The 22,093-nt window shown below is 34.0% G+C and overlaps 2 protein-coding genes across 4 annotated transcripts in view; one reads left to right on the top strand and one right to left on the bottom strand.

Annotated features, from left to right (window-relative positions):
• The window catches only part of ANO3 (anoctamin 3), a 368,098-nt gene that overhangs the window by 290,599 nt on the left and 55,406 nt on the right, over window positions 1–22,093 (top strand). The window lies entirely within an intron of this gene.
• Window positions 121–11,229, bottom strand: MUC15 (mucin 15, cell surface associated). The gene is made up of 4 exons (XM_012744643.3): window positions 11,034–11,229; window positions 4,279–5,009; window positions 2,365–2,514; window positions 121–557 (listed from the first exon to the last, which is right to left on the bottom strand). Exons 2-4 carry the CDS (start codon window positions 4,970–4,972, stop codon window positions 397–399), a joined length of 1,005 nt encoding a protein of 334 aa, XP_012600097.2. The 5' UTR covers window positions 4,973–5,009; window positions 11,034–11,229; the 3' UTR covers window positions 121–396.

Below are 22,093 nucleotides of genomic sequence, written 5' to 3'. Positions count from 1 at the left end.
CAATTTTCCTTTAAAAATGCTAATATTGATTTATGGCACTAGGACTGCAGGTGTAGGAGTGAGGAGCCAACTCCATTGGTTTCTGTCAAAAATAAATAAATAATAAAATATAGCTTGGGGTTATTTTTATAGAAGGATTTTTATTATTAAATTATCAGGCATTATGTAATCTTTAAGTTTTACCTATAAATGCTTCAGGACAGCCAAAAATTGTAAGAAATGAAACCTTTTCTATGATTTATCCTCTCTGTTTCTGCTACTAGTCTCACACTTTTAAAATTCTCCTTGGCACAATCCATTTGTCAGTGATCTTGTGTAACCTTTTGGGAGATGAGTTTGTGAAGAGGCCAGGATGTAGAGGAACACTTGCTGCCTGAACCCCTTTTCCTTTTTGTTTTATACTGAGGTACGAAGTGGAGGTATATCATCCATTGGAATGCTATCACGTGCATTTTCTCTGCCTTCTGGCATGGATGAATCATTCCCAGTTGGGTTGTAGTAGCTAGAATTTCCAAAACTCACATCATAAGGTTCTGGTGCGTTGTCTAATCGCAGAACTAAAAAAGGAACAAAACAAACAAAGTTGTTTTATAGTGACAGTCTGAAAGATGCATGCTAAGGCATCTACTATATTCTAGGAATTATTCTAGATGAGTAAGTAGGTATATATTTTATATGGGCTTCTCAGATTTTAGTTTTAAAATATTAAATAAGTAGATATTTTTCAAGCTATGTTTCTTTCTAAGACTAAGAGAACAGTTTTACTTCCAAAATTTTATTGCTAGTGGGCCTAAAATAAAGAAGCTAGAGAAGAGATTAAAATAAAAGTATATCAATACATTATATAAAGAAATATAGAAATATGCTTCATTGACCTTTGAATCTTGTCATTTCAGAGCCTTGTCAACATGTTTTTTAACTTCTGGTTTAAACAATAACTTTTTTTTTTAAATGAGGTCATTAATTTTAAAATCAATTTCATTATTTTATCAAGTATCTCACTATGTTTATGGTCAAGCCATTTAAAGTAGAGAAGGAAGAAAACTATTAAGGAAGTTTATGTTTCCTTCTGATAGATCCAAGCCGTTATGTACTTGAGGTTTCATGATTAATGATACAGGAGAATTTCTTTTCTTTTTAAATAATCAGTCAAATATTTTCTTATTCATCTTGAATTTATTTTCAAAGAAAAACTGGACATGTACTAGGTGTCTTGAAATACTACAAGCAGCGACTAATTACTAATTATAAATACTAATTAAATTAGTGATCTAACTATTCACTTAGCATCATCAGATGCTTACCTACCTATTCCTTAAGCCATCTGTTTACAAACTGGGCTCCCAGGAATCTTAGGTCTTTAGGAGAAGTGTCTCAAAGCTTAGATCATATTAAATTCGATAGATAGAGTTTTGCATGAGATTGTATGTAAAGACAAGGGTATTAGGTTTAAAAAAGTTTGGAAACCACTGTTGTTAGAAATTCTATCCTTTAATTTTGAGAAGTGTTACTTTTTGTTTTATATGGATTACTAGAAACCCATGAACGGAATTCAGTTAAATTTACAATTAATGAATTTGGTTCTGAATATGAGAAAGATATCAGTCATGAACTGAACTCATCAAAATTCATTAAGACTTCATTAATGAAACCCACAAGAAACATTTAAGTATTTATTATAGTGACAAAAGTTTCTTGTACAAACCATAAAATATGTTTTTCCTGAAGTATAAAAATAAAGTCAAGTATCTAATTTTTTTATTTGTGTTCTAATTGGTATAGTATTATTAAAGATTAAATTTACTATTTTATTTTTAGCATATATAGTTCTCATTTACAGATATTGTGGTTGGCCTTTTCAATTATATAAGTGGGACATTCCTGAATTAAGGTATATTCTGACTTTATGTGTACAAATATGCAAATTTGAGATACTCTGTTTTAACTCATGTAAATGATTGACAGAAGCCACACTGTATCTGAGTAAACTTTAGAAGAGCTCCAAATTAGAATACATCTTTGTTCAAATTGAAGCTACTTACAGATTTAATAATGGCAAAGAATAGCTTTGCAGTCACTTGCTAACAAAACTGGCTAATATTTTTCTTAATATTATACCATTATCTTCCAATTTTATATATATGTTTTAAATCCTGGGATTATTATTTAAAACCATTTTTGATGGAATGAGCAACAGTTCCAAATGGGTTTTAAATTTCCCTCACAGGTCTATAATTATTTTGGTTTTATTCTTGGAGAAACATATGAATTCCTGAGTCCCTTCTAGGCAATGCTATGAACACTGGCATTCTCACTCAATTAAAACCACTGTGCCCAGATGAAGTCTTGAAATTTGCCCTTTACCTGGTTCATTTCTGTCATCATAAAGTCGCCGATGGGAAAATGAATCCGTTTTCCTTTTTCCACACAACAAGTAGCCAACAAGTGTAAGCAATGAAGCTCCCAGAATAGCACCTAAAATGGCCCCAAATACGACTCCTGTATTTCTATTCTCTAGAGGACAAAAAAAATTTTCAGAGAATAATTATACAAAGAACAGAAATAATATGCATGTAGACTTTATATATACTGAAGAATATTAATCATTTTAAAATTAGGTAAGGGTGAGAGAGTGTGTTTGTGTGTGTGTGTGTGTCTGTGTGTATAAAGTACTATTTGGGATATGCTGGCAAAATATACTTCTTGATAAAACCATTCAAATACTTCGGGTTCTTAGCTTTATAACTGTGTCTCGTTACTTATGAACATCCATAGTGCTGAAATGCCATGTGTATACTCCATGAAGACCTAATTTCAATGTTGAATGCTATATTCATTAAGTTTTCATAAACTCTGAATATAACGAACTTTAATGATGAAATGAACTTTGAGCTTATTTCTATAAATTCAAAGGTATAAAGCTAATAGAAGTAATAGGAAATGAATCCACAAAACCCCAAGTAAAAAGGCATTATAAAGAAAAAACTGTCTAATACAGGTTATTTCCAAATACAACAAAGACATCAAGGCAAGACATTTGCGATACCTTGATATCAAAAATAGCTGTGAAAGTCTGAGTTTAAGGGAGTCCAGAATTGCACTATATCATCATTTTTTACTGAGTGCCTTATTTGAACACTACGTTATCAATAAACTCTTTAATGCTCCCTGAACTCAAATCTAGTGTATTTTCAATATTTTCCTTTTTTGAGAAGCATATTAATTAAGTAGGCAGGGGGTCATGTAAGGTCTCTGATTTATATAGAACCACATTTCTTAGAAAAATTAACTTTCATGCTGTAGTACAGTCAAATTGTTACTAAAATAAAAGAGAAGCAAAGTTAACTAATTTGTGTTTAGATAAAAGAACAATGGTAGGAATAAGTACTCAGTATTCTTAATTTGTATACTAGGTTTAGGTAGACAAAAGAGAAATAATATTTTTTAAAAAGTCTTTCTAATGGAAAGATCTGTATGAATGACAGGATATGTTAAAATCATAGCTAAAATGAAAATATATGTACTTATACAATATATTGGTTGCAGTGCTATAATAAGTCTATGTTTTAGGATTTATAACTTTTTCTATACACTGGCAGTAACTTTCAAATAGGAATTTGTATTATGATTTGGTTTTACATTGTTAACATAATCTCTAAGTAAGTTGCACTGGAATTCAGTGAGTTTATAGAGGGAAAAAAACCAGTATTTAAAAGAATTTTTAAGGGAAAAAAAACCCACAGACCTGAAAGATAAAATATGATAAATGAATGGTTAATTCTTAGATTTCTTTCCCACCTATGTCTTAAAACTTGACATAATCCCTAAATGCAACATAAAAATGTCCACTTAATAAATTTTTTGTGATGTGTGTCAGATAATTTATAAATTCATTCATTTTGTTCAAGTTTTCAACACACATGCATTTTTAAAGTTCAGTTGTATAGCGTTCCTATAACCATGTGAAATTACAGGAAGTCCTTTTTAAGATTCAGTGAAAATTGTTATCCAGCATCTCACCACTGCCTCAGAGTCTCCATCTTTTCTCAACCTAACCTACTTCCCATCTTCTTCCATTGTCTGCTTATGCTCTCATAGCGTCATGACTGGCATATGTTCACTTAAGCTCCAAAATTACTTCACTATTTCCAATAAATATAATGGTATACCCCAAAAGTAAGAAACACCTGTGCTGTGGCATTCTCCTCTATTTTTCTAGAATGACTTATTTGGCTATTCAATCCACACAAAAAGAAAGTTAAATCCATTTATATTTACCTTTTTGGGGATCTGATGTACTTGGGAAGAGTTTTGAATTATTGGTGAATTTTAAGGTGGGCTGTACAGTTGGCTTTTCTTGATAGGGGGTAAACCCAGTGAAGCTGTCACCATTTGTAGTATGCCATCCAGTTTGTTCTGTTATCAAGGGGGTCACAGACTTGGTAGTTGTTTCTGAAGGGAAGATGTCAGCTGTACTGGAATTGATGTTAGGAGTTTTCATGATATCACTAGCCAAAGACCAAGTGTACTTTTCTAAGGATACAGCAGGTGAAGCATTGGGACGTGCTGAGACTGGCAAAGGATTTTTATCTACTATAGATGTGTTCCAAGGCAATTTAGAAACAAAGCTATGAATCAAGGGAGGGGTTGGGGAAAGCATGGATGTGGGTCTTGGACTCCCAGAAGAGTTCTCTGTTGACAAGTTACCGGAGAAATTTGTCATTCCGTGGACTTTGTTCAATAGATCCGAAAGTGGGGGATGACTTTCGTTGAGATTTGAGGTGTTTCTGTTTTCATTATTTGAATTTAAATTTGCTTCACTCTCCAAAGAAATAGGTTTATTTCTCGTTGTTTTCAAACCTTCTATAATGCTTTGTGTTGTGTTCATTTCTAGATTTTCTTCCCCGTGGCTCCCAAATAGTAGTGAACTAAACAAAGTTGAAATCAACAGAATCCTGGCTAAGGTCAACATCGTAGCCTTCTTTGGTATTGGTTTTATTAAATGGACTCTGAAAGAAAATAATCATTTATTTAAATTACTAAATAAGTATTCTACTTTTTAATGGATCTACATTCTTTTAAAGTGATAAAAATCAAAAGACATAATGTTGGAACAATATACTCATTAGTCCAGAAAAACGTTTATCTTGGGTGTGTACTTAAATTAGTTTCACTGAGTTTTATTTTCTGTATAATATTTCTTTCTCCCTTCCTTCTAGGGAAATGCCATGGAAAGATTTTGTCAAGCCAGACTACAATTTCAAAGATCATTTAGTTTGGAACAAGCTGAAATATTTAAATATATATACACACATATGTACATATTAAATTTTTTTAAATATTCTAAAGATAGGACATGAAGAGCTGCCTGGTCTCTTCAATCTATTTAAGAAAATATGTCTTTTATAAAGATGTAATTTGAAATATTTATTATGAAAGTGGCATTACTGATTATATATGAAATGTACCATATATCAGCTTGTTAAAGTCAGGAATTCCTTTGAATTCATTTTATTAGTATATAGTTTGAATTATTTAAATTTGACATTAACATACCTTTTTTCACAATACTTTTCACTTCATGATATCTTTCTACTCAATCCCCAGTTGGGGAGAATTAGAAGACCTTTAGATTTTACATTATTTTACTGTCTTATTTTATAAATGAAGAATATGGTTGGAGGTGGGGAAAATTTTACCTCGCTGGATAATGGCAAAACCGGGGTATGAACCCATGGTCCTGATATCCAATTCAGGCAAACTATTCTGCCTGTTAAATGTGGAAGTGCTACAATTCATAAATAGGATGATATAGGAAAGTTTTTGGTTTATATTAAAGTTCAGGTTTATATTAAAATTCTAGCCTCTGAAAAATAATCATCATAATAAACAGTTGCTTTATCATTATTATAATAACCAAACTGCACAGTGTTCTGAAGACCAAATGAGATGACTTAGGTAGAAGCACTCTGAACAATATCTGGCCTAAATTAAGACTTAAGAGATGTTAACCTCCATTTATTACTCAGCTGTAATAATATCTCTGTAGTATCCTACAGGTTACAAAGTTTACAAATATCGTGTCACTTGATCCTCACAAGAATTCCTGAGACAAAAAGAATAGCTTGGATTGTACCCATTTTGCAGATGAAACTGAAGCTCAGAGTGACTAGTAGAGGAAGCTAGTAAATGAAAGAGGTAGTATTCAAAGTAAACTCTACTGACTCCAATTTGATTAGGGGCTAAAATTTAAAGTACTTTTAATAAAAATTTATTATTTTTAAAATTAAACTATTCCTTCTCAAGCAATAAAGTCTAAGTACTGATTTCATGTTCTTTGTATTGGACCTTGTTTTTCACTAAAAGCCTCCAGGCTGATTGAGTGAGGAAAAGGGGGGAGGTGCAACTGCTGTTATTCAGGTCTCTTACTGTCTGCCAGTGTTCAAGAGCTCTCCTTGAAATTCATAAAAATGTTTTCAACCTTGCTGATTTTTCCTTAAGGTCTGAAGAGCCTCTCAATGCTCCCACTGATTATCTTTTGGTTTTAAGTGCTCCCCCTTTTACAAATGATTTCCTACTTAGTGGTACAACTTAAATATATCTATGATTACATCCTGATATAATATTTTTCTTCCAAAGCATTTAGCAACCAGTCAATACCTGTGGATTCCTAAAGTTTTAGAGATATAATATCTTCCATGCCCTATGCTTTTTGTTTAAGAAAAGTCTACTTAAAAAGAAAAGCAGGCAGACATACAAGAACATTTATAGTAGCATTATTTATAAGAGTCTCAAACCTAAATGTCTGTTATTAACAGACTGGATAATAAATTGTGGTATAGTCAGCAAAAATTAACAAACTAGAGCTACAAGTAACATGGATGATTATTACAAATATAATGCAGAGCTTGAATAGCCAGGTGTACTATGTGATTTCACATATATAAAGGTCAAATAGAGTCAAAAAGCTACAATGTTAGAAGTCAGGAAAGTGCTTACTTGGGAAACGGAAGGAAGGAAGAACAGTATTGATTGGCTGGGACATGAAAGGACTTTATGTGCTGGTGATACTCGGTCTCTTGACCTGATTGTGATTACATAGGGTTTGTATGTGTGATCATTCTGCTTATTTATATTTCATTCACTTTTCTGTGATAACCAAGAAAATTGGTTTAGGTCCTAAAAATGTTTAACGTGATTGGAAAATATATTATTATTATGCATTTATTATATCAACTGCTTTACACATTTTCCATTTAATTCAGTTCTTACCAAAAACAATCAAACAATGAGGAAGGATTTATTAATTCCACTTTGCAGATAATTAAGTAGGGCATAAAGAATGTAAAAAACATGTCCAAGGACTGAGAGACTAGTGACTGAGAGAAAGAGTTGGGATTCAAACCTTGGCATGTATGAGTTAAAACTAGTAAGTACTTATCTTTCTAACAGATGTTTCAAAGGAGTATAGAATTTGATACTCAGCTGCTTTCTAGAAATTCTTCCCACCATCATTTTTGTTAGCACGGCCTCTCCACATTTAATTACTTTTACCAGAACAGTTTATCACCCCATTGTTTAAAAGCACTGGAAATATGGGGCCCACTATCTTCAAAGTACCTGTCAAATACACTAACTATACTTTTTCCCTAATTTAAGAAAATCCTGACAGATACCTCTATAGTTTCTAGATGGACACCGTTATAATGTAGTTTACAGATTAGCATTTAGCAAAACATGAGTGATGAACCCCAAGAACGTATAGCTCACCAATATTTCATTAAATTTATGTGTCACCTAGCACATTTAAAATACAGTTCAGTTTAGTTTAAAAATGGTTGTGCTTACCTTTTCAGAAACATCTTTCTCTTGTGAACTCTGTTCATAGCAAACAGTTTTTTCATTAGCTACTGCTAATGATCTGATTTGTGAATTATACTGGGCCACTCTTTTTAACATTATTATGCCGTTTGGTTTGCTTTGTCTATACCTAAATGTTTTGCTTATTTTCTTTTTCTAATAAAGTGGTCACCAGAAGGGGAAAAGGCTCTTAGCTGTTCTAGTTTTCTTATAGCGTTACATGAGGAATGTGGCACTGAGCTTTTATCCACTCCCCCCGTAATGAGAATCTACATATCATGAGTCAACAAAGTGAGTTGTGCTGTTTCTGTTTCACCTTGCCTGTAACATTGAACCACCAAGGGGATCTCTCATTCCTTCACCCAGCTTTTGATTGTAACTTGAAAACCTAGGATATCAACACCCCAAAGGAGCCAAGCATTCTGTTACTGCCCATAATTTATCTGCTGGGAAAAGGAGAGAAAGAGAAGGGAGGGATAAGACAGTATGATGTGAATATGATTTACAGTTCATTTAGAAATTAATACAGCTGCAGATAAGGCTTTTGTGAAGGTTGATTTATTCCTGTTGTCCCCACATTGCAGCAGGTAGTGGGGGGACAACTTTGCCTCTGCCCCTGGCTTCTCAGAGAACCAGGTTCACCTCTTACATCTTAAAGGCATAGAAGCAGCCAAGAATTGAAGTCATCAGATATTCAGAACTCCAGTCCTGAAATTTTGCTGGAGCAAGAACTAGGTGATTTGGGTTAAATTTGACCCCAGCCTGAATTAAACAAAGCACATTGTATGCAATAAAAGCTAATGGAGGTGACACAAACTCCAGAGGGAAACAAATGAAATCTAAATTGTTTTTTTCTTTCCTTGCTTTCCTTTAAACCTCTCTCCATCTCCTGAGTAATATACTTAAATATTTAAACTATGTTATATACTTGTTATATAAAGCTGCAGTTATGCTGGATTCTGGACGGCATGCTTGAGTGTGCCCAAATTCATCTGTCAGCCAGGTGCGCTGTGGGGGCAGACAGAAGATGAGATGAAAGAAAAGTAGAAATGTAGAGGGAGAGAAATCAGAAGAACCAAATAGGATCATTTCTTCTCCTGATCTTCACCTATTTTTGCCCCTGGGTAGTAGCTCCCAAGGGAATTTTTAAGGTGTAACACAGAAACAGGGCTACAATCATCACAGATTTGAAAAACTTCTAAGAGTAGAATTACGATAAAACAAACAGAAAAAGCAAGCAGATTTCCAACTATTTCGTGATACTTTAAATACAGATTCTAAAATTTCCTGTATATATTGAAATAGTTTTATTGTTTCTAGTGTTTAACAACTTTCAAAACATGCCTGTTAGAGTTTCACTATTTTTAAACAATTCCTGTACACAAGGAGAATGAACACTATTTTTTCCTCTTTCTCTAGTGTTGGCACTGGAAGGTGGTTTCACGTTACTACTTTTATATGGAGGTCTGCAGAGGCTGGTGAGAGGAGAAAGAAAACAAAACAAAACAAAACAAAATTCTCAACTTCTGGCCAGTAAAGGAAGCAAATCCACACTCACTGTGCATAATTTTGCTTCCTCTTAAATGTATGAAGTCATTATTCTGCCCAGTCTCCCTGTTGAAACTGAGTCATACCCACTTTATACCAAGTTTTAGAAATAAAGAGATGCCCTAGTTTGTGTCAGGGAACTAACCCATGCAAACAAAGAAATACTAGTCATTCTAAACTCAGTCAAAATCAGAAATTTCAAGTAAAAACACAGTTCAAGTACATTGAAGGAATAATATAAAAGCATGTTGCTATAGTGAAATAACTAATGACTATACATCAGGCTACCTTTTTTCGCAGTTACTTTTGATTATTTCTTGTTATAGATCTTAGGCTACAAATTAAAATGGGTGGGTTTTGTCTTTGTTGTAGGAAACTCAGTCTGCCAAGTAGCTAATGTCCCAGGCAGAATTTGAGTGTTATTCTGAGCAGCTTTTCCAATCATGGACAGTATATTTTGCTTTCCCTAAATGAAAGAGCTACAGTTAATGACAACTTAACAAATTCTGCTTCTAAAAAATGCCTCTTTCATAAAGAGAGATTTGGAAGGGTGAGAAGCCAGAAATAGGATCATGCTTGAGGACCTAAGGCCTATCTTTTCACTTTAGAGTTAATAAGAAAGTAAAAGTAAAAATAAAAGCATGGCATTCCTTCAGGAAAAAAACAAATTTCAAAAGTTTGTAAACATCCCTATAATTAAAAGACAGGTATGCATTAATCTGAGAAAAATATAATAGTATGTCATACTACCTTCTAACCAGAAAGCTCTCATTCATAAACTTCAGTACTTAAAAAATTATTTGGATATGTGTCAAGCTCAGAATAAAAAAAGAATGTGTCTCCAAATAAATGTTCTAAATTCAAATTTCCAAGGACAAGATTAACAGCCTTCTAGTATACTTCACTGTCTGTAGGAGCAGCCTGTATGGATCACATAGAAAGTAAGTGGGAAATAAGCATCCCTTTAATAAAAGGAGTCTTACATAGCCACAAAATGAAAATAATTTTAAGAAACTTTATCCACATCCTTATTCTATAGGATGTCTTCTGTAGTAAATGACTTAGCCTTTTAGATTTCCAGTGGGTGCTAGACCTGTGCACATATCATGCTAAATAAAATAATTATATGTACTGTACATTTTGCCAACTTTTTAATTAAGATAACCTTTCAAAAACATGTACAGAAGCTTCTAATCTATTGTATTAGAAATCTGCTATTGAAAAACTATCATGTTACAATGCTTAAAGCAAAAACCTTTAAGTTCAAGTGTGTAATTTAAATCTAAAATTCAATTTATATTCATGTTTTTATTTCCACTTTAAACATTTTGAAACCTTTACTGAGCTCTGACTTAAGGGAATTCTATTTTTTAGTCACATATGTTTTAAATAAGGCTTTATTTAACTCTTCATCATCTAGCAAATTTGGCAGTCATTTTTAAAGTTAATTTATTTAACAGAGCAAGCACTCATTTGGAAAGTAATGACTTAATGGAACAACTACCTGTCTTTAAAAGACTTGCCGTAGCTACTTGCCAGGCTGTTCTGTCAAAAGTTGAGGTGACTTTGATTCTCTTTGGAAAATTAATGAGAGAGAGAGGGAGAGAAACCAAGCACACACTTACCTTCAGGTCTAGGAGGTGTTTACAAACGGGAACTGAGCTGAAATATCACAGTCGTCCTGGCTGTGATGAGTCTGCCTTGCATTAGAGAAAACAGATAGATTACTTGTGACAATGGTGCACTAAGCAGGAGAGTGCCAAGGAAACAAAATTAGGCGGGGCTGGCTGTGTCTTGCTTGTGTAAGAAAGCACTCAAGAACCTGACTGACCTGCTTCTTGGTAAGCATTAAGATATCACCTCATTCAGGCCTTTAACAACAACAAAAAAAAGCCCAACCCTCCAGTTTTCATAGGTTGGTTGTTTTGACTTTGGGGCAGGCTATTCTCATCAGCGGTGACAAAACAAGGGGCATCCATTTCTTGCCCTAGGTGAAAAAAAGGACAAAGTCTTTGGTAAAGTCCTCCCTCGAGGTGTATCAGGAATTTCTGACACATGCCGGGGTACCCTCCCCCCCTTTGCAGAGGAGAAAACCAAAACAAGTTATGCCCCACACCTGTTGCTCTATACCATTCCTGTGTTCTCCTAATTCATAAATCAGTCTCTACCTTAGTGGGTTGCCCTGTTCGTGTACTTAAACCTGACCATAGACAATGTAAAGGAGTCAGCAGTGAGGCACCTTGTCTGCAGTACGCTGACATTGGTTTTATATAAAGCCACGCTTCACAACGTGCATTAATGTGTATTGGGATCCTTGAGAACGCTGTGAAGCCTTATGTTAGAAATAATCACCAGGGCTGAGATCGGATTTCTTGCTGACTTTCAGGAGTTTGGGTGGAAAGTAGGGCCTGTCGGAGAATGGCCACGTGATCCTAAGTAATCCTAGGGGCCTTCTCAATTAAGTAGTTTTCATCCTGTGTTCTCTTTGCTCTCAATTTAGAAGCTGGAGAGTTTCAGAAGTGTCTGGGTAATGCTTGATTAAATACTAGAGTTGAATAACAACTTGGCATACTTCCTTTGCTTCCTTTCACGGCTTATGAAAGGGAGAAGAGTGAAACTGGGATATTCTGCACATCAATATTTGGGGACTGCTGCCAAGGTCTATTCAGTTCAGTGTGCCTGAGTTTCATATTTGGTTTCTGTTGCACAAGAAGATAGGTTTCCAACTGCTGAGAGAGAAAACGAAACTTTAGCTAAAACGCAAGAGCTGGTAAAACTACAAATGGAATGCAAAGAATCTGCCCAGTTAATTGGCCCCAGGAAAGAACAAGGTAATTCTATAGTTTTAATTTTTCTGAAGCCCAAAGGCCCTTTCAGAGTTTGATTAGAAATTAAATCAACTTCTAAAAAATATTAGCTCAAAGGATATTTAAGCTGTCTCTGCATTGGTAATGAAGAAAAAGCAAGTAAAATTTAATCAAGCACTGGTTACTGAGCAATGGCTTAATAGAACACTATTGGTTATTTTCAGATTAGCCAGTTACTAGGAACAAATCTAACTACAAAATATTTCATTTGTACTGAGCCTGAATGGGCAGGATTGGTTACACCCTATCCCTAGGCATTTTCCTCTACATGTGTAGGAATATCGTTACCCTTTCTGCCTTGACTGTGGTAATAATTATGGCCTATACCAGGCATGAATATTAACAAGGCACTTTTGCTACAACTCTGCTTTCACTGCTACTAAAATTAAAGCTAATCTCTCATGATGTTCTTTCCTGAAGATCCTAGCTGTAGACTCAGAATCCTATTCATCATTGTCCTCCTTACAAGCATAAACAATTGATTAGAACTGACCCTAGAGATAAACACTACCTATTCTCTCTGTCTTGAACACATCTGTAAATTAAGTATAAAATTAAAACGGTGCATAAATGTAATGCTGCAGTTGTTACTTGGCTCACTTAGTTATGATCAGACACTTTAACTAAGTCACCTCAGTTGGAATTAAAAAAGTAATTTTTAGCCAAACAAGTCTCACTGAGATATAGTTTCAGGTTCTAGGTAAGACCATCCTATTTTAGACCTTGTTTCTTTAGAGGAACTTAACAATAAAGGACAATTAGCTGAAATTTCATCAGCCAAGCCAGCTGAGATGACACATTGTGCAATGCTTGTATAATTTTTTTGTGCTTACCTACTATGGTGCCTTTCATCTGGTACCTGCCATCTGCTTTATACTCATTAATTAAATTTCACAATACATACTGGGAGGAAGAAACACCTCTTCTTTGTCTGAAATGGTGGAACCACTCACAAATGGAGTTTCCAGAACAGGAAAACACATTACTCTCACTGATGGATCTGAAAACAGTACCAGAACATAGCTTGGGACCACGTGGCAAATAAAATCAAAGCACTGTTTTGGATCCAAAAAAGTATTTTTTTGTACAAATCCTATAACATCAAATGCCTGCCACTAATGTCACCCATAGGGAATTTGTTTACATTGATCAAATTTATTGATAGGTTATAAGTCTGAAACAGGCTACAAATTGAATTCTTGTTTTAACTCCCCATAGGTTCATGTGTTTAAACAACATATGTAATTATAATAATAAAATAAATTACATCATAATTATATTATTTGAGAGTACTTCAAATATTGTTTATAAATAAAATGAAATTTAATGGCTGGGAAACTTATTTTGGGATGATAATGTTTAATTTCTTTCAATATTCTGTGAGAATAGAAATAGAATGAAATTTATCATTCTATAAATGCTATAGTTGCTTAACATACAAGCTTATCTTTTTCCTAAGTCATATGGTATTATAATATGATCTTCACTTAATTATAACTTTATGGAAAGGTTAAAGGTTCCATTTTCATGTTAAGGTAATTGGCCTCTGTAAAGTAGGGATTATGACATACCATATATATATGTGCACATATACATTCATGCATACATATGTAAATGATGAGCTAAGGATAGTTGCAAACCTGATATGTAGTGCTAAAAATAATTTTAAAGGGTAGATACCTGTGTAATTTTTGGCATTTAATTCAGCCCTAGTTCAAAGAAGTGAATGATATTGCTATAACAAAACCTGTTGTACTCCTATCTACACATTTATGTGAACATGTGTTCCCAGTAACTTTCAATATTCTTCTAAAAAAAATTAAAATAGAGTTGATGTTATAACCTATCTAATCGTAGTCAGAGCTAAGAGATATTCATGGATACCTGAACCATTGAAAAATAAACAAAAACACCATTGATCTCTTAGAGATGTGTTTATAATAAAATCTTAGCTTCCGTGTTTAATATTGATTAAAATTTGAAATGGATTATATTGTTTCATTAATTGTGATGATAACTCAATCCTCATTGTTTATTTTAAAGAGCCCAATGGTCACAAGAAATTTTAAAAATTTATATCTAGTTGTTTTCTTGTTTTAGAGAAGGATGACGATGCAAGATAATCAATAGACATTTTCAAAAACAAATATATATATTACATATTTTTACCTTGTATTTCAAATACAAATATATATTAAGAATAATATTTTGAAGTAAAAATGGAATGGAAATAGATTTAAAGGTAAAATGAAGCAATTTAAATTTTGCAACCAATAAGAGTTTATCGAAAGAATATTTTTAAAGGGATATAAGTAGGTATAAAAGACTGGTATAAATTATATTTTAAAATGTCCAGTTTTATAATCCAGTTATTTAAACATTTACAACTGTGTAAATATATAATGAAATGAAATTTTGGATGTCATTGTTAGAAGACACAAGAAGATACATAGATTCACAAAATTATAATATTTTAGATTTTAAACATTTTGGATACATGTGATTTAGTGCATCTATTACATTCAAAGTGGTAAATCAGACATTTTCAATAATTTCTAAGTGATGCCTATTAATGCTTCAAGCTGTTCATAGATTCTAATTATTTTATTTCCATTTTTTTGCAGTATTTAGTAGTGCCTGATGGCTATTTGTCTCCTACAACAATAAGTACTGATATGAAGTTGTGAATTTCTTGCCCTCATTGCTGCTTCACGACCATTTTCTTTCTCTCCTCCTTAAAGATACACAGATTTGTATCTCACATTATCAATTCATACTTCCTATTGCCTTTTCTTGTGGTAGTCATCCCTGGGGACACATACCCATTTCTCTGAAGATTTTTATTCTTGGCCTAGTATAACTCTTATCAGTATGTCCCCCAAAATAACTCTGAGAAAGGACAATGTACACAGATAATCTTTCCAATACCCTGGCTGTTGATTCTTTGATCTCTATCCTCAAAGTTTTCCCTCAAGTACTCCCACAGCACATATTGCTATCAATAATAGCAAACCCTCCATAGATCTCCAGTCAACACATTGATCCTCCTAGTTCACTCCCTATAAACTCCAATTCCAACAATTTCTTGGCATAGATTTTTCAATCCATTGATCCTAACATATGTTTACTATTCTTTCCTCCCCCTTGCCCTCACTTTCTTCTTTATGTAGCCTAATGGGCAGTCATTATACTCACACACATGCACAATACCCTCAACTCTCTAGTTCTTATTTCAGTTTGTCCTAAGCCCATGCTTTAAAAACCCTAGTTAAACCCAACACTCCATCTGCTACCAGTATCTGTACTCATGCATATTAACATAGCTGGAGAAAAACACAGCTGTGCTGAGTAAATTGTCTTACTTTAAATTAATGATTACTAACTTTGAGTAGCCCTTAAGGTTGCCGTGTTATCATATTTTCTTTCTCTTTTTTTATTAACATGCAGCTCCTACACTCCTATTACTCCCAGCTGACAATTTTCTGACTACTGCATCATTAAAAATAAAGCAGTCAGAAGAAAATATCCACCAAAACCACATCTACCCACTTATCTATACTTGTGCCCACATCCTGTACATTCTCACATTATAACAGAAGACTTAGGCATCTCTAGCTAAAACCAATTCTTTTTGTGAACTAGCTTCCACCACTAATCACCTACCAAAGAAAACTGCTCAAGGATCTATATGCACAATCATACAAAGACGTCCAAGGAATATCTTTAAGTGAAAAAAAAGTCAGGTTTTAGATCTGAATGGGCCAATCATGGTAGGAATATTCTAGGTAGAAGAAAAAAGTGAGCTTTCAAATATCTCATGCATGATATATTCATTTTAAAATTATTATTATTAAATATATTAATTCCCTCATTTATTCATTTATATATTTATTGAGCATTTACTCTATGCCAGGCATTAGTCTAGCTCTGTGGATACAACAATGAAGAAAGCAGACAAAAACGTTTGCTTTTATGAGCTGAGTGGGCTGCAGGGAAAGTAGGGTATGGGGACATACCAGGTTTCAGTTAGAGCAAAAAGGTGAGGGGATATGAAAGACTTGATTGACTTCAAGTAAAAGGGGGCATAGTCAAAGTGTTTCAGGAGTTGGGAGGAGTGGGAGATTGTCACAGAGGTAATTTGTGTTCCCCTGTTGGTATGAGGATCGGATTGTGAGGGGTGAGAGATGATCTGGAAATTGTGGACTTTTTGAGGTAACTGATAAGGACAGGGTTAAAGACTACATTGATATTTGATCTTGATGGACCCAACCGTGAATGATGACAGGCTAGAAAGTGTGTGTACAGAATATGGGGATAGAGGCATGTTGTTAATATGGAGAGTTTGGGCTCCCTCTAGACTCCTGATGGTGGAAGAATTCTGAAGTGTTGGATCCTTTTATGCCTAACACTTAAGTGCCTCTCCAACCTGCAAGTGGCAGTCTGCTGTGAAATGATATGCTCTCTATAACAAGTACATAATATTCTATTGTGTGGAGGTACCATAAGTGATGTATTCCTGTGAGATGAAGTACACTTTTGTAGAAGTTTTCTTCCTTTAAAACCATAATTTCATCATAGAGTCTAATCTCTTTAAGCAACTGTTGCCCAATTTATTAATTACCAACTATCAACTATTTTTATATGGTCTCAAGTAAGTGAAGTCACAACTAGGCACAAATATAATGAAATGGCAAACTGGCAGTTTGATAATATTACAAATTATTTTACCACTATTAGGAAAAGATCTGAGTGATTTATTAATGCTTTCAGGGGAAAAAAAATTAAGGCAATTAGAAAATCCTGGCACATCTAATTTGTTTCTTTTTAGTTAGAAAAGTTATGATGGCTGAAAGTAACCTCACTAACAACATCACATAGAGTTTGTTTATTTTCTGAGTGTTCTCACTGCTGAGCCATAGCCTGGAGAGCACAGGGTGGGGAGAGAGAGAGATGCCGAGGCTGGGGGTGCACAGTCTGAGGAATCTTGGTTTGTTTCTTGGCTCAAAAGCAGGGGCAGAAGGAAAAGGAAACTTATTCATGACCTGAAAGAGATTTTGAAATCAAGTTCACAGTCAGCAAATAACAGTGACAGTGGCAGTTCTCATCTACAAGAACTGTAAACACCTTGAACACTTTTCAGGGAACAGTAACATGTGATCTTTAACTAAGCTGACAATTCCTAGAAGCTGTTAGTTACAGAAAAGGAAACACACTTCTGTGCTGAATCAAGAGAAACAAATCAGTTATTCCAGGATTTTCTAAGTATCTGCCTTACTTTTTTTTTTTTTTTTTTTCAGAAAGCAAAAGAAAGCATTGATAAATCATTTGGATCTTTTCCTATAGGTGGAGATGTTGTGAATCCCTCCTTTGAATAAGTACTTTAAACTGGTAACACTGTCTTAGGAGTCAGAGGGGCCTGGGGTACATAGTGGAGTCCATTTGGGGGCAAGTTCATTGTAGTTTCTGAGCTCTGGTATTATTTCCATCAAAATAGCAATAAAATGATTTCTTGCACATGGAGCTGTTGTGAAGATTTGATAAGTTAATGTTTATAAAATAGGTAACAGTGTGGCTAGCACAGAAGTTTTTAATGCATTATAGCTATTCATGGGAAGGATATACACAATTTTGAAAGCCCCATTAAAGAAAAAAAAATACAAAAGTATGCACACAAAATGAGGTACACAAGTAATAAGAATCAGTGAAATCACAAATTTATAAATTTTAAAAAGATCAAAAATAACATACATAAAAACCAAAATCCAGAAAAGTATCAATACTTTAACTGCTTGACACAAATCTGAAAGGCTTTTTAGCCTACATTTGTCTATCTTTTGTATTATCTCTTTATATGATGTTTAAAAAATATTTCATAGTCAGTAGATAAAAGTAATTCAGTCTTTCCTACTTCTCTAGCATGGTTAATTCAAAGTTATTTTTATTAAGAGTTTTGAAAATTTTATTTCAGCTTCATAATTCATTATTAATAATATGTACATTTTTAAGATTATTGTGAATTTGTGAAAATCACTAGTGTCTTTCAAAGATGAGTTGAAATTTTTGAAATTTTCCATAATTACTGGTATCATGTATTTCAGATCTTATTTCTCTTCCATTATTTTTGTTGGGCACCGTAGAACCATATGGTATGCAAATTACCATACAACCCCTGGCCTACCACCTGAGAGAGTTAGTATGTTAATTAGAAGGAATTTCCTCAGAATCCTTTCCTACATTAAGATGGTTAGCAATAACCGAACAACACATGAAAATGCCTGTGAACTACATAAACATATCTTACTAAACCTAAAGCAAATGTATTTATTCTTGACTCAACAGTTATGGGTCAGCTGTCAAAACCACTCAGGGCCATTTTTCTATCCAATATCAGGGGAAGTCAAAGATTCTGGCTATGTCTACATGGAGCATTTAGATGCATCAAAAGTGTAAATATAATATCAATTATATTTTGAACGAATTGGGCATTTGCTTGAACTATGAATCAAGCACATTATGTTTCTCTCTGCATATCTGAGTCCATGAATTCAGGTATAATGTTCTTTTATATATATATATATATAGTGTTCTTAAAAAAGAAAAATATAATCTTTTCAGACAATTAAGTTATGAGTATGGGTCAAAATTGTATTAGAGTTTTACTGCAAAGGAAAGTTCTCTGAAAGACTAAGGCAAAGATTTCTGTCTTGCTAGAAACATATATAAGGGGAAAGATTGATTAGCAAGTATTTTGCTGCCTAACTGATGGGCTTCTGAGTGGATAAGCAGCCAACATCCCAGAAGTTCCCAATTTCATATAGGTCTTTCAGAAATTTACTTAAACATTTTGTCTATGATGCTAATTTCTCCCCAGAAGAATACTGCAAATTATATAGCTTAAAAAGTTTTATCTCCACCTATGTTTTAAATAAATCATGGACAAAATTCATCATTTGGATCTGGATTTGAATTCCAGCCAAATGACTTCCTCAAAGAACTTAACCTCTAAGAGTCTCAATTTGCTTATCTAATGAGTGAAATTAGCAACCCCAAAATAAGTGGCTTGGGCAAAGATCTCAGTCAATGCAGGTTTATTAAGCCAAAGTTTGAGGACACACCTGGGAAAAATACAAGCTACAGAGGCGTCTGTGACTGGTTTTCTAAATAGCTATTTGGGAACTTCAGTTTTTAAGTGGAAGAGGGCACACAGAAAGAAAAAGGGGGTGGGGGAGTGGGCAGTGAGGCAAATGGTTACATTCTGTTAGGCCCAGGAAATGTACATTTTACATAAGGTAAAGTGAATGTTTAAAGAGAAAAAGGGAGTGAAGGAAGAATCCATTATATAGATGTCTTTGAATAAGTGGAAGAATAATCTTTTTTTGTCTCTATTCTACACCTATAAAGATAAATTTGTAATCAATATTATTAATGTGGAATTGTATAGACTTTAGTTTCAGGAGCTGGACTTAGCCTTTAGAGCTAAAGTTACCATTTGCATGTCCTTATTTATAGGAGGGCAGCAAGGAATTTCCTTAGGAATGATCTGTAGGGGTAGTCCTTGTAGATGTCTGAGGCCTTTTATTAATGTAAAATGTTAGTAACAGTTAATTCAGCCTCCAGTCTTGACCTTCTCTTTTGCATAAGGAGTTGTGGGGGGGGGGTCCTGAGATTTTCATTTTCCTTTACAAGATCCATAATCTTTATTTAATTTGGGTTGTTGTGAAGATGATGTGAATTAATGTAAAAATATCTAGCACAAAGTCTGGGACATTGTAGATGCTAGGTCTCTTCTCACTCTTTGGAAGTATGATGCAATTCCTTTTTGTTTTCTTATTTTTGTATGTCTCTCTATTGTGATAGACACACCTTGTGCTCTCAAAAAATACGTTTTGTATTGAATTATTGACTCTAGAGGCAGCTTTGCAGTCTTAAATACAAAAGGAGGAAAAGGACAATATAAGTTGTTTACTAGGTCATGGCCAAAAGATTGAAAGGGTTATATAAGACCTGACTGGTTGTGACTGAATTTTTATAAAAGTGAAATATGAATAATTGATAATAGCTCTATTTTCCTGGCAGAAAAATGTCTTCATGCAGTGAAACCAAGAACTTTGTCTATAACATTTCCTATGTATAAAACTAGCCAAGTGTTAAAATTTGGGGGAGGTTATTGTAATTTATTATACACTTCAAGTGGATTAAGCATAGTTAGACCACTTACAAATCATCCCTCACTTAGTTCATACAACATCCCTATGAAGACAATTTTATTATTCTGATTATTCTGATTTTAAGTTATATAAACAGTTTTATCATTGTTTAGGAATTTGTCCAAGGTCACACAATTAGAAAAGAATTTAAGCACCTTTTGAACCTAGAACATCCCTCCCTGTTCTAATCTATGCTTTTTATCTAACGCCAGACTGTCATTCCTATATGTTCTGAGAACATTATTACTTGATCAAAAACGTATATTTTGGGCCGGGCGTGGTGGCTCACGCCTGTAATCCTAGCACTTTGGGAGGCCGAGGCGGGCGGATTGCTCAAGGTCAGGAGTTCGAAACCAGCCTGAGCGAGACCCCGTCTCTACCAAAAATAGAAATAAATTAATTGACCAACTAAAAATATATATACAAAAAATTAGCCGGGCATGGTGGTGCATGCCTGTAGTCCCAGCTACTCGGGAGGCTGAGGCAGGAGGATTGCTTGAGCCCAGGAGTTTGAGGTTGCTGTGAGCGAGGCTGACACCACAGCACTCACTCTAGCCTGGGCAACAAAGCGAGACTCTGTCTCAAAAAATAATAACAAGATGTTCTAGGGGTTAACTGCACAGGTACCTGGTCCTGGCGAAGGTTTCCTGGAGAGAACAGGCCAGCCAATAAGGGGGATGGAGTCTTTAAGGTATTCAGTTATAGCTTCATTTTTACTTTTATAAATTAACAACTGTTGTGGCCATACCTCTTAATATCAGCAAGATATCAGTCCTAAATATACTGCTCAAGAAAAGCACCTTGGATGGAAATACCAATTGTTTTTGAGGGAGGAGGAGGAAAGAGATTTTACTTTGTTGATAAAGGAAGAAAAATAACATACCTTCTTGCCTCAAGATTCAAATTTTCTGAACATTAGCAGAAATACAGAGCTTTTAAAGGATGGGTTCTCAACTTCAGGCAATTACTATTCAACTACAGTTAATGATTCTGATCACCTCATCTCTACTGTAAACAATCTCATGACCTCCACCCAGGACCTAATAGTAGCCATTTATTGATGATAGGATTATTGGTGACTTTTATTTTCTTCTTCACACTGTTAACTAATTCATTGAGCATATATTAATTGAATATATTAATTGAAAGCCTAGAATATGCTAAGCATTTATATATGCCTGGATTTCAGAAGTGAGCAAGACAAAGTGCTTTTGATAGTATTGCATTTGTAATTAGAAAATGTTTAACAGAATTAAAGAAAGTTTATCAAATAGTTGAATGGAGAGATGAGGACAAGGCCTGAAAAAAAAATAATTCTGTGTTTAAAAAGATTATATCATATTTTATAAAAATTATGTGGCAAAAAGCTGACAAGTTTGTATTTATGTGGGCACTTTCAAAATTTTAGCAATTCAGCTGAGAGTATTCATTTCAATTTGAACAAACACTACCGAAATGTTTAATATACAAGTGGCAACAACATATTGAGTGATGGGAAGAGTTAGCTTTAAAGAGACTCTTTACATCATGGTTAAGAGTCTACTGTGGTAGAGATTGTGGTAGGATTTGTCATTATATTTTAATATAACATAATGATATTTATGTGTAGCT

Source organism: Microcebus murinus, chromosome 4 (genome assembly GCF_040939455.1).
Source record: "Microcebus murinus isolate Inina chromosome 4, M.murinus_Inina_mat1.0, whole genome shotgun sequence".
NCBI lineage: Eukaryota > Metazoa > Chordata > Mammalia > Primates > Cheirogaleidae > Microcebus > Microcebus murinus.
Note: the sequence above shows the minus strand (reverse complement) of the source record. Positions and strands in the feature narration are given on the sequence as shown.